The sequence below is a fragment of the Rhinolophus sinicus genome, chromosome 6, assembly GCF_057876585.1.
Source record: "Rhinolophus sinicus isolate RSI-liver-muscle chromosome 6, RSI-T2T, whole genome shotgun sequence".
Lineage (NCBI taxonomy): Eukaryota > Metazoa > Chordata > Mammalia > Chiroptera > Rhinolophidae > Rhinolophus > Rhinolophus sinicus.
The window spans coordinates 51164674-51184853 of record NC_142506.1 but is presented as its reverse complement, the minus strand read 5'-3'; the positions used below and the strand labels follow the sequence as shown (position 1 = coordinate 51184853).

The following is a 20180-nucleotide window of genomic DNA, read 5'->3' as shown; positions in this document are numbered from 1 at the left end:
TCACAGAAGGAATGAAGAAAACTTGAAATGATTAAGTGAAATACAGATAATCTGACTAAATTGAGCCCACTAAATTAGGTTACCTCTTTACATTGTGTCTTATTTCTCTTTGTGTCATTGGTTCTTAGTAACATGCATAATTTCTAAGGTGGTGCAGTATATGTCTTTGAAACTGTTCGGTATCCTTCTGGCTTCTAATTATTTTCCTTTTTTTTGTGTGTCACACGTTGGAAAACTGCTATGCTGAAGTCCATTTGGGCCATGACTCTGCCTCCTATGTGAAATCATCATTCTTCCTATTATAACAAAAAGTGATGTTTTTCAGTTTGACTTTATCTTATCAGGAACATTTATATTTGTTTTTATTAGAATTGTCTTTTGAGTTTGTGCAGTTTTTTCCCCCAATGAAAATACACTTATTGAGTGAATCCAGCTGGTATATGTATCAGATGGGTCAGGTCTACCTGAAAGAAGTTGTGTCTTCTAAAATGTTTTCTTTAGAGCAGTATCAAATCCTAATAAGTAATAAAAAATATTCATAGATTTTCAGTGTTTTGAGACAGGAAAAAAGATAGATTGAGTGTAACCACATATCCTGGTCTGCTTAGTTGAGTTTCAGTTTATGTCTTTTGTCCCTGCATAATTCTTAATAGATTATGCCCTTGCTATGTTCAAAACACAATAAATTCTGTGGTTACCTTGTTTAAAGTATGTCATTTTGGGAACCAGTGTGACATTAACAGCAGAATTACAGTGTATCTTGAAGCTGTTGTCTTATTCTACCCCGGTAGCTTCTTGTGCTGTTCAGTGAGTCATTTAGCTTCTTGAATCCCTATAAAATATCCTGAGATTCCCTATCAGGATTTTAAACTGAAATTGGAGAATATGTCTATGTTTGCATTTTTCTTGAGAGGATTCAGGTTTTTTTCTTTCCCAAAGTTGTCTGGGATACACCAAAAAATAAGAAATAACTTGCAAATAAACCAGTAAGTTAATGTAGTAAAGTCATTCTTTTTTGAAGTTTATTTCCTATGTTGTTTTTCTTTGCTTTCTATTAAAAGACTAGATTATAAACAAGCCTGCATGTTATCATCAGTGGCATCGTCCTACCTCATAGGTTTATAAAAACTCATTCTTTCCTACACTTTGCTCATCATATGAACTAAAATAGTGTGAATACCACATGAGTAACATAATTTAGTGCCTGAAATGTATTTTAGGAAAACTTCTACTTAATGCAGTTGGAGTAACTTGTAAGTCATTAGTAAATTATATATTCTCACTTTAATTTCTTTCTCTTTTCAGGAATTTAGTGGTTATGTTCAACAACTGAAATATGCAATGACGAGAATAAAAGCTGCCATGCCAAGAATCTATGAGCTGGCAGCTGGAGGCACTGCTGTCGGAACTGGCTTAAATACTAGAATTGGCTTTGCAGAAAAGGTTGCTGCAAAGGTGGCTACACTCACAGGTCAGTGATAATATGAATTATTATTCATTTTTATCAGTTTATATATTTTCTGGATGTTTCTGCTTTAAATTTTTGCAAATTTAAAGTTACAAATAATATTTTCCCATCAAACATGTTTTATTTTAGGAGTGTTTTTTCTACTTCACGCCATTGTGGTTAGAAAAGATACTTGGTATGATTTCAGTCTTCTTGAGTTTGCTAAGACTTGTTTTGTTGCCTTAAAATAGGGTCTATCAGAAAATATTGCATGTTTACTTGAAAAGAATGTGTATTCTGCTGTTGTTGGATAGAATGTTCTGTATATGTCTGTTAGAGCTATTTGCTCTGCAGTGTTGTTCAAATCTACTGTTCCCTTGTTGATTCTGTCTGGATAATCCATCCATTGTTGAGAGTGGGATATTAAAGTCCTGAAGTATTATAGTAGTGCTGTTTATTTATCTTTTTAGATGTGTTAGATTTTGCTTTATATATTTTGGTACTCCAATGTTGTGTGCATAAGTATTTACAATTGTTATATCTTCTTGATGTATTGGTGCCTATATCATTATATAATGACCTTCTTTGTCTTTTTTTTTCTTAAAATCTATTTTGTCTGATTTAAGTATTGCTTCTTTTGCTTTTTTTCTGATTGTCATTTGAATGAAATGTCTTTTTACATCTCTTCACTCTCAGCCTATTGTGTGTCTTTAAGTCTAAAGTGAGTCTCTTGTAGATACCGTGTTTCCCAGAAAATGAGACCTACCCGGACAATCAGCTCTACTGCGTCTTTTGGAGCAAAAATTAACATGAGACCTGGTATTATATTATATTATATTATATTATATTATATTATATTATATTATATTATATTATATTACATTATATTAGACCCAGTCTTATATTATAGTAAAATAAGACCAAGACATATTAATTTTTGCTCCAAAAGATACATTAGAGCTGATTGCCAGCTAGGTCTTATTCTCGGGGTAACATGGTAGCATATTATTGGATCTTGTTTTTTTTTTTTGTTTTTTTTAAATCCATTCATCCATTCTATGTCTTTAATTGGAGAATTTAATCCATTTACATTTAAAATAATTGTTATAGGTAAGGACTTTATTGTTAATTTTCTGGTTATTTTGTAGATCCATTGTTCCTTACCCTGTTGTCTTTTTTTAATGTTTTGATATCTTTTGTTATCAGTAGCTTTGACTTCTTTATCATGTTCTTTTGTATAATTATTACAGGATTTTTGCTTGTAGTTACCATGAAGCTTACATAAAATATCTTAAACTTATAACACCTCATTTTAAACTGGTAACAACTTAACTTCAATAGAATTTGTAAGCTTTACACTTTTACTTCTCCACCCCCTAACATTTTTATGTTATTTTGTTAAAATTTACATTTTTTAAATATTGTGTAACTAATAACAGAGTATTCTAATTATGCTTATTTTTAAGCACAGTTCATAGATCTCCATTTCTTTATGGTCAGTAATTGGAGCTTTATTAGTTTCCTTTGGCTGTGTCATATTTACCTGATTTTTCATGAATCTTGACTCCTTTCACTGGTATCTGTTCATGGTTTTCCATGCATTTTTAAAAATTACGTTGACATTCAATATTATATTAGTTTCATATGCACAGCTTAGTGCTTAGACATTTATGTAATTTATGAAGTGATTCTCCCTGATAATTCTAGTACCCATTTGGCACCATACATAGTTATTACAATATTATTGACTATATTCCCTATGCTGTACTTTACATCCCCTTGACTATTTTGTAAATACCAATTTGTACTTCCTAATCCCTTCATTTTTCTCACCCAACACCCCAACCCCACTCCCATCTGGCAACCATCAGTTTGTTCTCTGTATTTAAGATTCTGTTTCTCTTTTGTTTGTTCATTTATTTTGTTCTTTAGATAACATATATAAATGAGATCATATGGTATTTGTCTTTCTCTGTCTGACTCATTTTACTTAGCATAATACCCTCTAGGCCCATCCATGTTGTCGCAAATGGTAAGATTTCATTTTTTTAATGTCCAAGTAATATTCTATTGTACATATGTACCACATCTTTATCGAATCATCTATTGATGGGCAGTTTTATGTTGTTTCCACATCTTGGCTATTGTACATAATGCTGCAGTGAACATAAGAATGCATATATCTTTTGGATTAGTGTTTTGGATTTCTTCAGATAAGTAACCAGTAGTTCTATTTTTAAATTTTTGAGTAACTTCCATACTGTTTTCCATAGTAGCTGCACCAATTTGTAATCCCGCCAACAGTGCACCAGAGTTCCCTTTTCTCCACATCCTCACCAATGCTTGTTGTTGGTTGACTTATTGATGATGGCCATTCTGACAGGTGTAAGGTGATATCTCATTGTGGTTTTGGTTTGCATTTCTCTGATGATTAGTGACCTTGAGCATCTTATCATATGTCTGTTGACCATCTCTATGTCCTCTTTGGTGAAATGTCTATTCAGGTCCTCTGCCCATTTTTCAATTGGATTGTTTGGGTTTTTTTGATGTTGAGTTGTATAAATTTTGGATATTAACCCCTTATCAGATGTATCATTGGCGAATATCTTCTCCCATTCAGTAAGTTGTCCTTTAGATTTGTTGATGGTTTCCTTTGCTGAGCAAAAATGTTTCAGTTTGATGTAGTCCCATCATTTTCTTTTTTCTTTTTTTTCTATTACCCACAGAGGTAAATCAGAAAAAAATATTACTAAGAGCAGTGTCAGAGAGTTTACTGCCTATGTTATCATCTAGGAGTTTTGTGGTTTCTGGTCTTACATTTTCTTTAATCCATTTTGAGTTTATTCTTGTATATGGTGTAAGACTGTGGTCTGGTTTCGTTTTTTTTGTATGTGCCTGTCCAATTTTCCCAGCACCATTTATTGAAGAAACAGTCTTTACCCCATTGTTTATTCTTGCCTCCTTTGTCATAACTTAATTGACCATAGGGGTGTGGGTTTATTTCTGGGCTTTCTGTCCCGTTCCATTTATCTATGTATCTGTTTTTAAACCAGTACCATGTTGTTTTGATTACTGTAGCCTTGTAGTATAGTTTGGTATCAGGTCGTGTGATATCTCAGTTTTGTTCTTCTTTCTCAAGATTGCTGTGGTTATTCAGAGTCTTTTGTGGTTCCAAATACATTTTAGGATTTTGTTCTAGTTCTGTGAAAAAGGCCATTGGTATTTTGATAGGAATTACATTGAGACTGTGGATTACTTTGGGTAGTATAGCCATTTTAACAGTGTAAATAATTCCTATCCATGAGCATGTTATATGATTCCATTTATTTGCATCTTCTTCAGTTTCTTCAATGTCTTATAATTTTCTGAGTACAGGTCTTTTACTACCTTGGCTAATTTATTCCTATATATTTTTTTCCATACAATTGTAAATAGGATTGTTCTTTTAATTTCTCTTTCTGATAGTTTATTATTGGTGTATAAAAATGCAACTAATTTCTGAATATTAATTTTCTATCCTGCTGCTATACTGAATTCATTTATCAGTTGTAATAGTTTTTTGTTGCAGTCTTATAATTCTCTGTGTATAGTATCGTGTTATCTGCAAATAATGATGGTTTTACTTCTTCCTTTCCAGTTTGGATGCCTTTTATTTCTTTTTCTTATCTGATTGCTGTGTCTAGGACTTCTACTAATATGTTGAATACAAGTGATGAAAGTGTACATCCTTGTCCTGTTCCATCTTAAGCAAAACACTTTTAGCTTTTCCTTGTTAAGTATGACATTAGCTGTGGGTTTGTTGCATATGGCCTTTATTATACTGAGATATGTTCCCTCTATCACCACTTTTCTGAGAATTTTTATCATAAATGGATGCTGGATTTTGTCAAACACTTTTCTGCATCTATTGATATGATCATATGGTTTATATCCTTCATTTTGTTTATGTGCTATATTATGTTAATTGATCTATGGATATGGAACCAATCTTGCATCCCAGGAATAAATCTTACTTGATCAGGGCATATGATCTTTTTAACATATTGTTGAGTTTGGCTTGCTAACATTTTGTTGAGGATTTTTGCATCTATGTTCATTAAAGCTATTGGTCTTTAATTTTTTTTTTTTAAAATAGTGTCTTTGTCTGGTTTTTGAGTCAGGGTAATGCTGGCCTTGTAAAATGAACTGGGGAACCTTCCCACCTTTTGCATTTTTTGGAATAGTTTGAGAGGAAAGGTGTTAATTCCTGTTTGATGTTTGGTGAAATTCACCTGTGAAGCCAGCCAATCCAGCACTTTTGTTTGCTGGGAGCTTTTTGATTACTGATTCAAAATTTGTTGGTACTAATCAGTATGTTCATATTTTCTGTTTCTTCTTGACTCTGTCTTGGAAGATTGTATGGTTCTAGGAATTTATCCATTTCTTTCATATTGCCCAATTTGTTGGCATGTAATTGTTGGAATTATTTTCTTATGATCCTTTGTATTTCTCTAGTGTCAGTTGTCACTTATCCACTTTCATTTCTGATTTTATTTATTTGGGTTCTCTTTTTTCTTGCTGAGTTTGGTTAAAGTTTTATCAATTTCATATTTTCAAAGAAACAGCTCCTGGTTTCATTGATCTTTTGTATTTTTTTAGACTCTATTTTATTTACTTCCTCTCTGATTTTGATTATTTTCTTCCTTCTGCTCACTTTGGGCTTGGTTTGTTGTTCTTCTTATAGTTCCTTTAGCTATAAGGATAGATGGTTTATTTGAGATTTTTCTTGTTTCTTGTGGTGTTAGGCCTATATTGTTATGAATTTTCCACTTAGGACTACTTTTGCTGTGTACCATAGATTTCGACTTGGATATGTTTTCATTTTTATTTGTTTCAAGGTGTCTTTTTTCTTTGATCTCATTGTCAGCCCATTCATTGTTTAGTAGCATGTTATTTAACCTCCATATGTTTGTGTGTTTTTCAGTTTTGTCCTTGTATTTGATCTCTAGTTTCATACCATTGTCACAGGAGAAGATGCTTGGTATGATTTCAGTCTTTTTATATTTATTGAGACTTGTTTTGTGGCCTGACATATGGTCTGCCCAGGAAAATATGCCATGTGCCTTTGAAAAGTAGGTGTATTCTGTTGCTTTGGGGTGAAGTGTTCTAAAAATATCAATTAAATCCTCTTTTCTACTGTGTCATTTGAGACCTCTGTTTGCTTGTTGATTTTTGTCTGGAAGGTCTATCCATTGATATCAATGGGGTGTTAAAGTCCCCTGCTATGACTATTATGTTCAGACTCTTTCTTTACATCCATCAATATTAGTTTTGAGTGCATAACTTTTGTCTGATATAAGTATTGCTACTCTAGCTTTTTAAAACATTTCTATTTGCATGAAATATCTTTTCCTATCCCTTTACTTTCAGTCTGTGTGTGTCTTTCAATCTGAAGTGTGTCTCTTGTAGACAGCATATGTATGAGTCTTGGTTTTTTTATCCATTCAGCTATTCTTATGTCTTTTGATTGGAGCATTTAATCCATTTTTATATTTTCCCCCCTTGCTTCCACCTCACCCCCACCCACTCCAGTTCAAGCCATTGTTTCTCAGTCTAATTGTGTAGGACACAGCTCCTGGCCCATACTGGTATTATGAGTCTTGCGCTCCCCCCTGGCTGAGGCAGTTGGTCACAAGTCGTGGGTCGGCTGCTCACAGCAGCTCACCGTAGCACTCACCGGCTGCCGGCCACTCATGCTGGCCATCGGCCACTCGTGGCAGTAGTCAGTAGCCCATGGCAGCACACAGCAGCTCATGCTGGCTGCGGGCCACTGACACTGGCTGCTGGCCACTCACGCTGGCTGCTGGCCACTCACCCTGGCCACTGGCCGCTCATGGCGGCACACAGCAGCCTGCAGCAGCACACAGCGGCCCACGGCAGCTCACACCAACCTCCGGCTGCTCACAGCAGCCCAGCTCCAGGGCGAGCTGTTGTTCACAATCTTAGCTGTAGAGGGCGCAGCTCAGTGGCCCATGTGGGAATCAAACCGTTGACCTGGACGTTAGGAGCATGGCGCTCCAATCACCTGAACCACCCGGCCAGCCCTCCATTTGTATTTTTAGTGATTATCAATAGGTACATAGTTATTGCCATTTTGTTATTCATATTTCTGTCCTCCCCACCCCCCCACCCTCCTTTTTCTTCTTAAAGAAGTCCCTTTAACATTCCTTGTAATACTGGTTTGGTGGTGATAAACTCCTTTAGCTTTTTGTGGTCTGGGAAGCTCTTTATTTGTCCTTGGATTCTAAATGATAGCTTACTGGGTAGAGGAATCTTGGTTGTAGGTCCTGACTTTTCCTCACTTTGAATATTTCATGCCTGTCCCTTGTAGCCTGCAAAGTTTCTGTTGTGAAACCAGCTGACAGTTTATGGGAGCTCCTTTGTAGGTAAGGAACTGCTTTTCTCTTGCTGCTTTTAAGATTCTCTCTTTGTTTTTAACCTTTGACATTTTAATTTTGATGTGTCTTGGTGTGGGCCTGCTTGGGTTCATCTTGTTTGGGACTGTCTCTGCTTCCTGAGCTTGTATGTCTACATCCTTCACTAGGGTAAGGAAGTTTTCTGTCATTATTTTTTCAAATTGTTTCTGAATTCCTTGCTCTCTCTTCTCCTCCGGTACCCCAATGATGGGAATGTTGCTACACTTGATGTTATCTCAGAGGTGCCTTAAACTATCCCTATTTTAAAAAATTCTTTCTGCTGTTCCGATTGGGTGTTATTTGCTACCTTTTCTTCAGAATTTCAGGTGTGAACTCAGCCTGCCAAGATCCATGCTGATTGTTGGAAGCCCTTCCCCCCTTCTGCATCACAGATTCCCAGTGGTTGAGCTCCACAGATTCCTCTGCAATCTGCATGGTGGGGCTCCCGCAGAGTGACCCACATGCTTGGGAGGAGGGGCTGGTTGTCCTGTCTGGGTTCTCTTTTCCCGCTGGAAGAACTGGGTGCTCAGGGGAGATCTCACCATGTGGGGAAGATCTCACTATCCAGGGGAAGGGACAGTGTGGCCAATGTGTAGCTACTTGTCTTACCTTTCTAGTGCGGTCTGTCTTGGTCTTCAACCTTCCCCAAGTACTATGATTCTCTTGGTGGTGTCTTGATTTTGAATAGTTGTCAATCCCCCTCTTGTGAGGGGGAGCTAAGTTGGGAATAGCCTATGTCACCATCATGGTGACGTCACTCTCTCTAGCATGCAGTTAAAATCGATCCATGCTAGTGGTGTTACTATCTATTGGTATTTAATTATTTCTCTTTAAAACTGTTTTGAATACTTATTTTCAAAATAGTCAAAACCAACACATGGTTTAGAAAATTCATTTGAATGATAAATATGTTGTAAATATTGACGGACTTAATTTCTTTTTTTTCTATGGCATGCTGTGATATTTCTATGAATTAATGACCTTTTTGAATCCTGTCTTTCCTTTAGTAGAGTCCTATACTCTCGATGATGATAACAATTGTTAGACCCAAGTTATCATGTCCAGAAAACTTACTAAGATGTAGATGTTACCAGAGGATTAGCGTAGAGATAATTATACAATGCTCATTATTGCTTACTCAGAGAGATTTGCTTTTTAATCAAGAAGAATGGTATTATAGGGTTTAGAATATGTAGATCTTTAAAATTTTGAACATAGGAGAGATTGACTGAGATTGTCTAACGCATTTTGGCTCCCTAATCTCTCAGAGGATTTTGTGGGCCCTTGGAGAGAGGAAAGAATAGAATGGCGATGTGGGGGTAGAATTGTATTAGGAAAGGAGTTTGGAATAAAGCAGAGTGAATTTTACCTACTTTTCATCTTTACTCAAGAGTAGGCATCATACACATGTTTGCAGTAGGATAGTGTGTTTTTCTTTCGATGTATTTACAGTACTTGATTTTTCATCCTAAGTGTGCTAGTATTACCAGATTCTTTCTACTTCTTCAGGACTTTTTAAAGAAATGTAGACAAAGGTTTTGTCTTAAACAATTTTTTTCTGAAGTAAAATTTTTATTGTTCTATTTCTGGTTTTCATATACTGCACTTTCTGTTTAACTTGCTGATATTAGAAAATCATTTAATTTTACCTGTTGACTCATACAGGTTATTATTTTTTTTCTTCAGGCTTGCCTTTTGTTACAGCTCCAAATAAATTTGAAGCTCTGGCTGCTCATGACGCTTTGGTAGAGCTCAGTGGAGCCATGAACACTACCGCTTGCAGTCTGATGAAGATCGCAAATGATATTCGTTTTCTGGGTTCTGGTCCTCGCTCTGGTCTGGGGGAACTGATTTTACCTGAAAATGAACCAGGAAGCAGTATCATGCCAGGTAATCACATAGCTGGTAAATGTTGGAGCTGGGACTCGACTAGAACCCAGGGACTCGTATCTACAGAGCGTGTCTCCGTTTTGGGATCCCATGATCCCAAAGATGGGTGGAGACATGTGCGGCACACTAGTTTCAGAAGGTCTTTTTGGGTCCACTTTGATCACGACTTCAGAGAACATCACCCAACAATATAGGAAAAAAAGAATTTTTATGAGTAGCATGCATTTTGATTCCCACATTGGAAAATGTATAATAGGTCTGTCTTTCCCAATCCGCAGCCAAGAGAGTTCTAGAACAGGCTATTAAAGTGATCAGCATGGACTGAATACAAATAAATTCTACTAAACGCTTCTTATTTAATTTTTGGCTTTGGGGAAGTGACACAGACGTTGGATGTCTGGATTCTAGCAAGTCATTTGACAGACGCACATGATGTTCATTGAACCCAGTGAAGTGTGGGCAGTACTGTGAGATGGGTGTCGCTGGGTGCACAGTGACACTGAAGTAGTGACTAATGAGTTGACTTCAGACTGGACGAATATCTTGGTGTCGAGCTGAAGGACTCTGCCCCTTCACCACCTTGCTGGTGACTGAGGGTGACTGTAGAGAATACATGCTAATCAGGTTAGAAGATAACGGAGCTGAGATAGCACTGCGTCAAATAACAGAATTGAGATTCATAAAGGCCTCTGTAGGTTGGACTAAAACTGACAAAGTGACTTCTAATAATGAAAAAGAAAGACCTGAGTAGATTATTTTAAATCTATGCATGTATAGAATGAGGAGATTTGATTTTAAAGTATTTCATGCTGAAAAATGACATGAGTTTAGTTGATTGCAAATTCAAGGTGATTACCTGAGAAAAGAGAAATGCAGAGTTACAGAAAAGGAAATAATCTCCCCCAATGTGTTGCTTTGTATTGGTCAGAGGAGTCTGGGGTGTTTGGTCAAACTTGAGCTTGTCAGAGGAGTGTTACCAGGGGTGGGGTCCTGGAGAGTCATATGATGAATAGGAAAATTCTGGCTTACTGTCGTCCTCTGAGAAGCCTCCCAAGTGCGGGTGAGGGGCCTCTTATAACTGTTCCCACAGTGGCCCGCACTTGTCTCTCTTTGCCCCTGATGTGTTGTAATCGCCAGCACTCTCTCCCTAGCCTCCAAGTTCTGCCAGGGTAGGGGCTGCACCTTTCTTACTTATCATTGTGTATTCAATGCCTGGCTTTATAAACATTTCTAGAATGAATGAAAGCCATGAAGGTAGAACTGCATTTTATGTGTAGTTGCAGGTACTCATTACTTATTACTCAGTAAACTTTGAATGATTCAGTTTGTGGCTACCCATCATCCCCCTTTCTTTGGTTGGTTTGTTTCATGAAATCAGCACTGATTGTTGGGGCCTTGCTTTATTATATGTCTTTATTTAATAAAGTTAGATTTCCTGCTTTTCTTGATTATTTGACATAAGACCTAATCTTAGCTGACACATAAGCCCTGAGTGTGTTTGACATGCAGTCTTTCCCTGTGATTTTCTCGAAGGCAAGGTGAACCCTACCCAGTGTGAAGCGATGACCATGGTTGCAGCCCAAGTCATGGGGAATCACGTCGCTGTCACCGTCGGAGGCAGCAATGGACATTTTGAGTTGAATGTTTTCAAGCCAATGATGGTAAGCTTTACATTTAATTTTTCATGTTTTTGACTGAAGGCTAATTGTCTTGGATTTTGTATTTCATAAAGGTTTCCATAGATTGCACATTAGGTACTTAGATGATATAAGTAGCAGTTGGAAGTCAAGCGTATATTAATGTTAGAGGATTAATCCTGGATATTTAATTAGGTGACTTTTAGTACATGTAATTTGATGGTTTGCTTTTCTTAATAGGAAGAAAAATTCTGGAAGGTAAGGTACAGGTTTCTTCCTTGTCCCTCACCAGTGGGAGTACCAGTGGCTAGAAATAAGTTCATGCCTCCTCAGTTTATTAAAAACAAACAAACAAAAATACCCTGCCTCAGTCCTGTCCCTCATGCTGCTTCTTCTTCCCTCCAAATTCAGTCTTCTAAAACGTGTAACCCACACACTCACTTTAATTCACAGCACAGGTACTACAGTCCGGCGTCAGCCCTACTTGTACTTAAATTGTTCTCGCAGTTGCTTGTGACCTCAGTCCAACAGACATGCCGCAGCTCTCTAACATCTGACCTTGACTCTTCCCTTCTTGAAACCCTCTTTGCCCTTGGTTTCTTCAGCACTTTTTCTCCAGTTTTCTTCCCTTTCTCTTTCAGACTTTCATTGGTTTTACCTCTTCCACATAACTTGAAAAGGTTATTGTGTCCACTAAAACTGTTCTTTTTCCTTCATCTTTATGAAGCTAGAACAAGATGGCATCATCTTTCATCCACTTTTCCAGATTCAGATAACGGAGTTGTCATCATTAAGAGTCCTTTATTTGTGTAAAATGTTATTTCTAAAATATATCAGAGGCTTATTTCCAGTTTGTATTTGGTGTAAAGTCTGATTTTAATTTGATGATAATATGCAAATGACAAAATTAAGTATATTCATTCAGTATATTCATCAAGTATTTATTGAGTACTAGTCTATATCAGGCACTGTATGGGTTGCTAGTAATAGAACAATGGATAAGAGAGATTTTTTTGCCCTTATGGAATGTACATTCTGGTGGAAAATAGGAAGAAGACAGGCCAAAGCAGAACTCAGACCTATAAGCTTTTGCTTTCAGGTCACATTCCAAAAATCAATACCAGCTGCCTGGCAAATATAGGTGCATAACAATAAAATGTCTTGCTAATTTTTAAAACAAAAAATCAGTTTTGTCTATAATAGAAAATAAATCAAGATAGTTAACGTTTGACATCAAATGAATGAATCTTGAAGTCCTGTGACTTCTACTGGAGCCCATTGTTGGGAACATAGTTTTCAGATGTTGGGGTTTTAGACCAAAAGAGATTAGATGTGGATACCGTGTTTCCCTGAAAATAAGACCTAGCCGGACAATCAGCACTAATGCGTCTTTTGGAGTAAAACTTAATATAAGACCTGGTCTTATAGTAAAATAAGACCGGGTCTATAATAATATAATGTAATGTAATGTAATATAATATATGTAATATTAATTTTTGCTCCAAAAGACACATTAGACCTGATTGTCCGACTAGGTCTTATTTTCAGGGAAACAGGGTGTATAACTTAATATATATTGGAAATCTTACCAAAAAAGAAAGAAAATGCTAAAAGAAACTGATTTTATACTGTTTGTAAATATTGTGTGAGAGGTTAATTTAAATTGTCCATGGAATATTTGTTTTGTTAAACATAAAAAATGTGGTGATTGTTAAGAGCTGGGAAGCCCCGACTTCACTGATTTACTCAAACACATGCTGAGCTTTCTAACTGCATCTTTGCTCCTCTTCCTCCTGCACGGAAGATTCTTTCTCCATCTCTGGCTAAATCCTCTCCATGAGATCCTCTCCATCTTTACCAATTCTTTCAACTGGGATGAATTTCTCTTTCTCTGTACTCTCTAACATTTTATACCTGTGCTGTGTAATATCACCTACTATCCTGTATTTTAGTTATATGTACTTACTATTTATTCCTTTTTGCCTCTTAGATTTCTGTGCCCTCAAATGATTACAATATTTGTTTTGCCTTAAAGCTATAGGAGTGCTGTGTGTGTATTGAATTATATATTCACTTATGAACCCGCAAATAATACTGTATGTTACTGGAAAAAAGACAGTTAAGCTTAATAAGTCTCTCTCTCTCTCTCTCTCTCTCTCTCTCTCTCTCTCTCTCTCTCTCTCTTTCTTAGATTAAAAACGTGTTGCACTCAGCCCGACTGCTGGGGGATGCGTCGGTTTCTTTCACTGAGAACTGCGTGGTGGGAATCCAGGCCAACACAGAAAGGATCAACAAGCTAATGAATGAGTCTCTAATGTTGGTGACAGCCCTTAATCCTCATATAGGTAAGGGTTTAAGGAATAATAACGTACATTTGAATACAAAAGAACAAAGCTGCAAATTTTAAAGAGAATACTGGATCAGTGTTTGTAGACAACAGTTTCTTTTCAGTAAAGTTTTATAAAGTATTTGAAATTGTGTTGTAAGACATTATATATAAATTTTATGGTGTCATGGTTCTTTCAGAAACTTAGGCTTCATTTTGTTTGAAGTGTGGTAAATTCAGACTTATTTAATCTTAGTGGAATTCAGATGCTTTATATTCATTCTGTAGACACTGGGGAAGAGCCTCTCAGTTGGTGATCACTAGGTGGCGCTGGCTGCTTAGCAACATGGAATGAATTCTTTTTCTACCTTCTCTAGATGCTCCGCTATGCTTCGTTTTTTATTCTGCTCAATTAAGAAATGGAAAGTTTCCAATTAAAAGAAAAAGGGTTATGTATTCATTGCTTACAGGCAAAAGGGAGAAATGCAAATATGTGTCTAAAACCATAGCTTTTGTATTGCAAGCCTTTTCCAGAATCATAAATATTTAATTTTGTAGATTCAAATGTACAGACTTAGATTGTACACTGATCACAGTGATTCCCATTGAACTGTTTGACTCGTAGGTTTTGCGTCATCATTGCGTTGTGTTATGATGTGTTCAAAGCTTTTTCCCACCTTCTCCTACGGCTGAGCTGAGATTATTAACATATTCTTTGATTCTGTATTTTAGAACAAGTTATGCAGTCATTTGGCCTGTTATGGTTACTGCTTCAATGCATTCTTCTATAATCCTGAAATTTCAGGGCTGATTTTCTATAATTAGCTTCACATCAAGCCAGTAATTTTAGTCTTATAAAGTTAGAGCTCATTTAACTGCTTCTGGAAGCTCTGAGCCCAGTGTGATATCTGTTCTTTGGTGTGGTATTGAGATTGGTAATGATATTTTGATCCTTTTAAAATTATTGCACCTCAGCATTCAACTGGAGAGATACTCAGGGGAACTCAAAGGCTCATGTGAGAAATGTTTTATTGCATCTCTCCTTCAGAACTTGTTCCAAAACACTGAAATTAGAGGTACTCCTAAAGCTGAATGAGTGATAAGTCTTCCTTGGAATCAATCACTGTGAGGTAAAGACCATACAAGGATAGCAAGCAAGCCACACCTCACTGGTGCCCGCACGAGCCTCACAGCCACACTGTGGAGTCTCTTTGTGCTCGTTATGTAACAGGCCGATTGGTAATGGTGTTTTGTGAGACTCGAAGAAGAGAACTGAAAGTGGTCAGCATAATGCTTAGACTTTAATGTCATTATTACCATAAAAGTACAGGGTATCTAATATTGACCCCAAAGGTTTACCGTGAGAATTCTTTCTCAGAGCGATCTGATCGGTAGGTGTTTAGCTTTCACAAATTCAGGTAGCTAGTAAAATTAACTACGCCTGTAATTTGTTGTATAGATGGTTAGTAATTGCGTACTGACACTTACTGCCTTGTGTGGTTGATGAGCAGATGCCTCAGCAGGCTTCTTCTCTTTGGTCATAATCCTCTCACCTTGTTTTTTTTTTTTTTTTCTCCTTTATTGGTTTCATTTTCATTTTTTCTTTTCTTTCTTAGTTTGGCCTTTTCACTTTTGAAAAATTACATTAAGTCACTGTGGAACTGTCGTGCCCCTACTTTCATTCCTTTTAAAAGCAAGTAACTGCTGTAAACAGGACACCTGTGATCTGTTATACATATTTTTGTATATAGTTAAGCCAGAACTTCCCCACTGTATCCTGAATGTCTGGGAAGAGGCCAGGTGTGGAATGCGGAGCAGAGAAGAGCTGCTGGGAGCCGCCCTGAAGGCGTCTCCTGAGCCCTGGCTGCTTCTGTGCCCGTGGCCTCCAGCCTGCTCTGTCCTCACCCAGCAGCGCTATAGCACCTGGCTCGTCAGTGCTTTGTTAGAAAGATAATTATTTTCAGTTAAACATGTTTGAAACACCACTTTTATACTGCTCTGATGTATACTGTTATGTCTTGGTGCGCTATATTTTTCCCCTGTGAAAATATCTGAGTTATTGGGCAATTTCAATTTAGGAACAAATCTCTTGTAGAAATTGAGGTATGTTTATCCGTATTACATAAGAAAGGTAAAGGTTTAATTCTGTAGAAGAAATGACAACTATTAAGGTAATCACTGTTAAATATTTTTAAGGTTAAAAAATGTTACTTAAGAGATGAGTAGCATCAATAGTAACTAAATAATAATGGTTAGGTTTTGCTTTAGAAAACCAAATTTCACTACTAACTGCTATATTGCCTTTTTATTTTTTCTTCAGGGTATGACAAGGCAGCAAAGATTGCTAAGACAGCACACAAAAATGGATCAACCTTAAAGGCAACTGCCATTGAACTCGGCTACCTCACAGCAGAGCAGTTTGATGAGTGGGTGAAGCCTAAGGACATGCTGGGTCCAAAGTGAATTTAAAAAGTCTAAAGTAAAATAATTAAATCGTATAAAATAAAAAAGAAAATAGACTCTTTTCTTATGTAAACTGACTTGTGTATTATAGTTGAGTCTCTCATTTGTGTGTGTGTGTGTTTATCACTTCGTATGTTTTATAAAAAAGCCATATCGATTTTTAAAAATTTAATTTTATTATTACTTTCAGGTGTACAAAACAGCATAATAATTAGACATTTACATCCCTCATAAAGTGATAACCTCAACAAGTCGACTACCCCTCTGACACTGTAGGCAGCTATTACAATACCTTTGACTATATTCCCTATACTGTATTTTACATCATAGCTGACATTCAATATTATTTTATATTAGCTTCAGGTGTACAGCTCAGTGGTTAGGCATTTATATAATCTATGAAGTGATTCCCTTGATAAGTCCAATACCCATCTGATACCCTATAGAGTCTTTACATTATTGGTTATATTTCCCATACTGTAATTCACATCCCCGTGACGGTATTGTGACTACACATTTGTATTTTCTAATCCCTTCACCTCTTTACTTATCCCCCAACCCCCCCTCATCTAGCAACTATCAGGTTGTTCTCTGTATCTATTACCCTATTTCTGTTTTGTTTGCTTGTTTATTCTGTTCTTTAGATTCCACATATAAGTGAGATCATACGGTATTTGTCTTTCTCAGTCTGACTTATTTCACTCAGCATAATACCCTCTAGGTCCATCCATGTTGTTGCAAATCGTAAGATTCCATTTTTTTTATGGCTGAATAATACTCCATTGTATAAATGTACCACAGTTTCTTTATCCAATTGTATATTAATGGGCATTTTGGTTTCCATGTCTTGGCTATTGTGAATAGCACTGCAGTGAACATAGGGGTGCATATATTTTTTCAAATTAGTGTTTTGGATTTCTTTGGATAAATAGGAGTGGAATTGCTGGGTCATAAGGTAGCTCCATTTTTAATTTTTTGAAGAAGCTCCCTACTGTTTTCCATAGTGGCTATACCAATTTGCAATCCCACCACCAGTGTATGAGGGATCCCTTTTCTTCATCTCACCAGCACTTGTTGTTTGTTGATGTATTTATGACAGCCATTCTACCAGGAGTGAGGTGGTATCTCATTGTGGTTTTTATTTGCATTTCTCTGATGATTAGTGGTGAGCATCTTTTCATATGTCTATTGGCCACGTGTATGTTCTCTTTGGAGAAATAGCTATTCCTGTCCTCTGCCCATTTTTCAATTGGATTGTTTGGTTTTTTGGTGTTGAATTGTATGAGTCCTTTATAAATTTTGGATATTAACCCCTTATCAGATGTATCATTGGCAACTATCTTCCCCAGTTCAGTAGGATGTCTTTTTGTTTTGTTGACGGTTTCCTTTGCTGTGAAAAAACTTTTTAGTTTGATGTAGTCCCATTTATTTATTTTTTATTTTGTTTCCCTTGCCCCAGGAGATAGATCAGTGAAAATATTACTAAGGGTAATGTCTGAGAGTTTACTTCCTGTATTTTCTTCTAAGAGTTTTATGGCTTGGGGTCTTACATTTAAGTCTAGACACCAAGAGTGCCCCTGGCAATGCAGCTCTAGGTGGGCTGGTTTCCAGGTAGCTAAGGGATATGTTTGGTGGTTTTTACAAAGTCAGTGCAGTCTCAGCCCCTGCACTGGTGCCGGGCCTATGAACACACCCTCCAAAAAGACCCCAAGAACACCAAGTCCAGCCACTGCTCGTCTCAGGCCCACAAGTTCCTGAGAGCTGCCCAAGAGATGCTGTGGCACAGGTGTTGGGTTAGTGCTCACCAGGCTGTGTGCCCACTGCAAACAGGCTTCCACAGCCTGTGGGACGGGGCCAGCAGCGCAGCATTCAGGAGTCTCCTGGGTGATGTCGCACCAGCTATGCGGGGAGCCGGGTTCCATGCCATCACCAAGGCAGTGCATATGCACAGATTCCACGAGACCAATGCAGTCCCAGATTTGGCCCTTTGGTGAGATCTTAACACTGAAAAGATGGCACCCTCTTTTAGTCTCCACATAGGGACAACAATGGCTCCTGTCCCTCCTGCTCCTGCGCCAAAGCCACACCACTCAGTCCTTCCCCGCCTGTCCCTGGACTTCCGGAGCTGCTACCCTCCACCAGAGACCAGGTAAGTGCCCACAAATGAGTACGTCCACGTGTGGGCTCTATGAGAGGGTGTCTGGGTTTCCAGCTGACCTTTGCCCCACCGGGAAGGGCAAAGTCCTCGCTGGATGCTGTCGGGGCTCCTCTTCCCGGCACAGGCCCCTGGCCTGGGGAGCAGGGCTTGGGGCTGGGACTCCTCCCTGTTCAAAGGGGACCTCTGCCACCGAGGTGTCGTTCTCAGTGTTCAACCACTATCGATGGTTTTGAGGTTAGCTTGTTTCACATGTCTGCCCCTCCTACCAGTCTTGACATGGCCTCTTCTTTATATCCTTAGTTATAGGGGTTCTGTTCAACTAGGCTTCAGATGATTCTGGAGATTGATTGTTTTACAATTTATTTGAATATTGGTGTGATCCTGGGATGCAGTAGGTAGGCATAGTGTTAACCTAATCCTGCCATCTTGGACTTCTCTCCAGCCATATTGATTTTTAAAGAGTTCTACTTTTTTTGGTTAGTGGTGTTTTTAAAAAATTCCCCTAGTACTGAAAAAGTACTTGTCATCTCATCCTCAGACATCTTTTATTTTCCTGCCATTTGGGAGCATAAGCGAACCAAGCATTTGCCCTTCTGAGCGTGGATGTGAGTATGTGTATACGTGTCCATGCGTGGGCATGTGCATGTGTATGATAGATTTTAAAATTTGAGAAATGCAGTGGTACATCAGTTTCCGAATGTCTCTGTTGACAAACATTTTGGTTTATGAATGCCGTAAGTTTTATGGCATTATGGTATCATTAAATAGTAAAATGCATGCTAAATTTGCAGTTTTAGGGGTTGATTTTAAAGGTCTGGAACAGATTAATCAATTTTGCATTACTTTCTATGGGAAAACCATGCCTCAGTTTTCGAACGTTTCAGAACTTGAACGTCTTCCGGAATTACATTCGAAAACGGAGATACCACTGTATGTGCTAATTATAGACACACGCACACCCTCCTTGCCTTATTTAAATTGTCTTGGAAAGACGGTGAGTCAAGAATTATAGGACATGGCTTAGCAAGGATCAGGGAAGGAGGCTCTCGCGTGAAAGAGGGAAGGGTGCCATGGGAGTGAGTCTTGCTCATTCTGTCTCTGCTCCAGTGCCAGTATTTTCCAGCAGTAATTTAATTGAAATAACCTTGGGGTTTTGAATCAGTCCTCACGAGATCCAAGCTAGGCTGATCTAAAGGCCTTATTTAAAATAGATCTAACCTCAATTCCATAGGGAGATGGAACACACAGCCACACCTTGGAGCTATGGCAGGTTCAGTTCCAGACCACCTTAATGTAAGCAAGTATCGCCATAAAGCAAGTTGTGATCTTGCTGGTGGAAGGTTCTACCTTCAGTTTGTAAATATGTGTAACACGTGAAGCTCAATAAAGTGAAGCGCAGTGAAACAAGGTGTATCCTTTCCCCTTCCACATATGTAATAACAGCATCATGAAGAGAGGATTCCCACCAGCTAAAGCATCTCATCCATAAGTAGGGCTCTAGCACGTATATTTTGAAAAAAGGATAGGTATCCATGATATTTATTATTGGAAAATTAGTCATATTAACACCAAATCCCCTGTGATATCGAGAAGGTAGCACGTACAGCATTTAAAAACATAATTAAAAGTCTTTATATAGTATTATATCTCAGTTTAAAAAGTTCTAGAAACATTGTGATGAAAATGTGTTCTTATAACTGATCTCTTAAGCCTGAGTGGGCACCTTTTATTTATTTATTTATTTATTTATTTATTTATTTATTTATTTATTTTTTACTGTTAAAAAGGGGTTCAGTCCTTTTTT

At 37.5% G+C, this 20180-nt stretch overlaps 1 protein-coding gene across 2 annotated transcripts in view; it reads left to right on the top strand.

Annotated features, from left to right (window-relative positions):
• Nucleotides 1-16295, top strand: part of FH (fumarate hydratase) — a 31211-nt gene extending 14916 nt beyond the window's left edge. For both annotated transcript variants that reach the window (XM_019746844.3, XM_088799102.1), the window contains exons 6-10: nucleotides 1306-1471; nucleotides 9589-9792; nucleotides 11326-11453; nucleotides 13621-13774; nucleotides 16076-16295. In XM_019746844.3, coding sequence (XP_019602403.1) covers nucleotides 1306-1471; nucleotides 9589-9792; nucleotides 11326-11453; nucleotides 13621-13774; nucleotides 16076-16218 — 795 coding nt within the window. In that variant the 3' untranslated portion in view covers nucleotides 16219-16295. The remainder of the gene's footprint in view (nucleotides 1-1305; nucleotides 1472-9588; nucleotides 9793-11325; nucleotides 11454-13620; nucleotides 13775-16075) is intronic.
• The last annotated feature ends 3885 nt before the right edge of the window (nucleotides 16296-20180 follow it).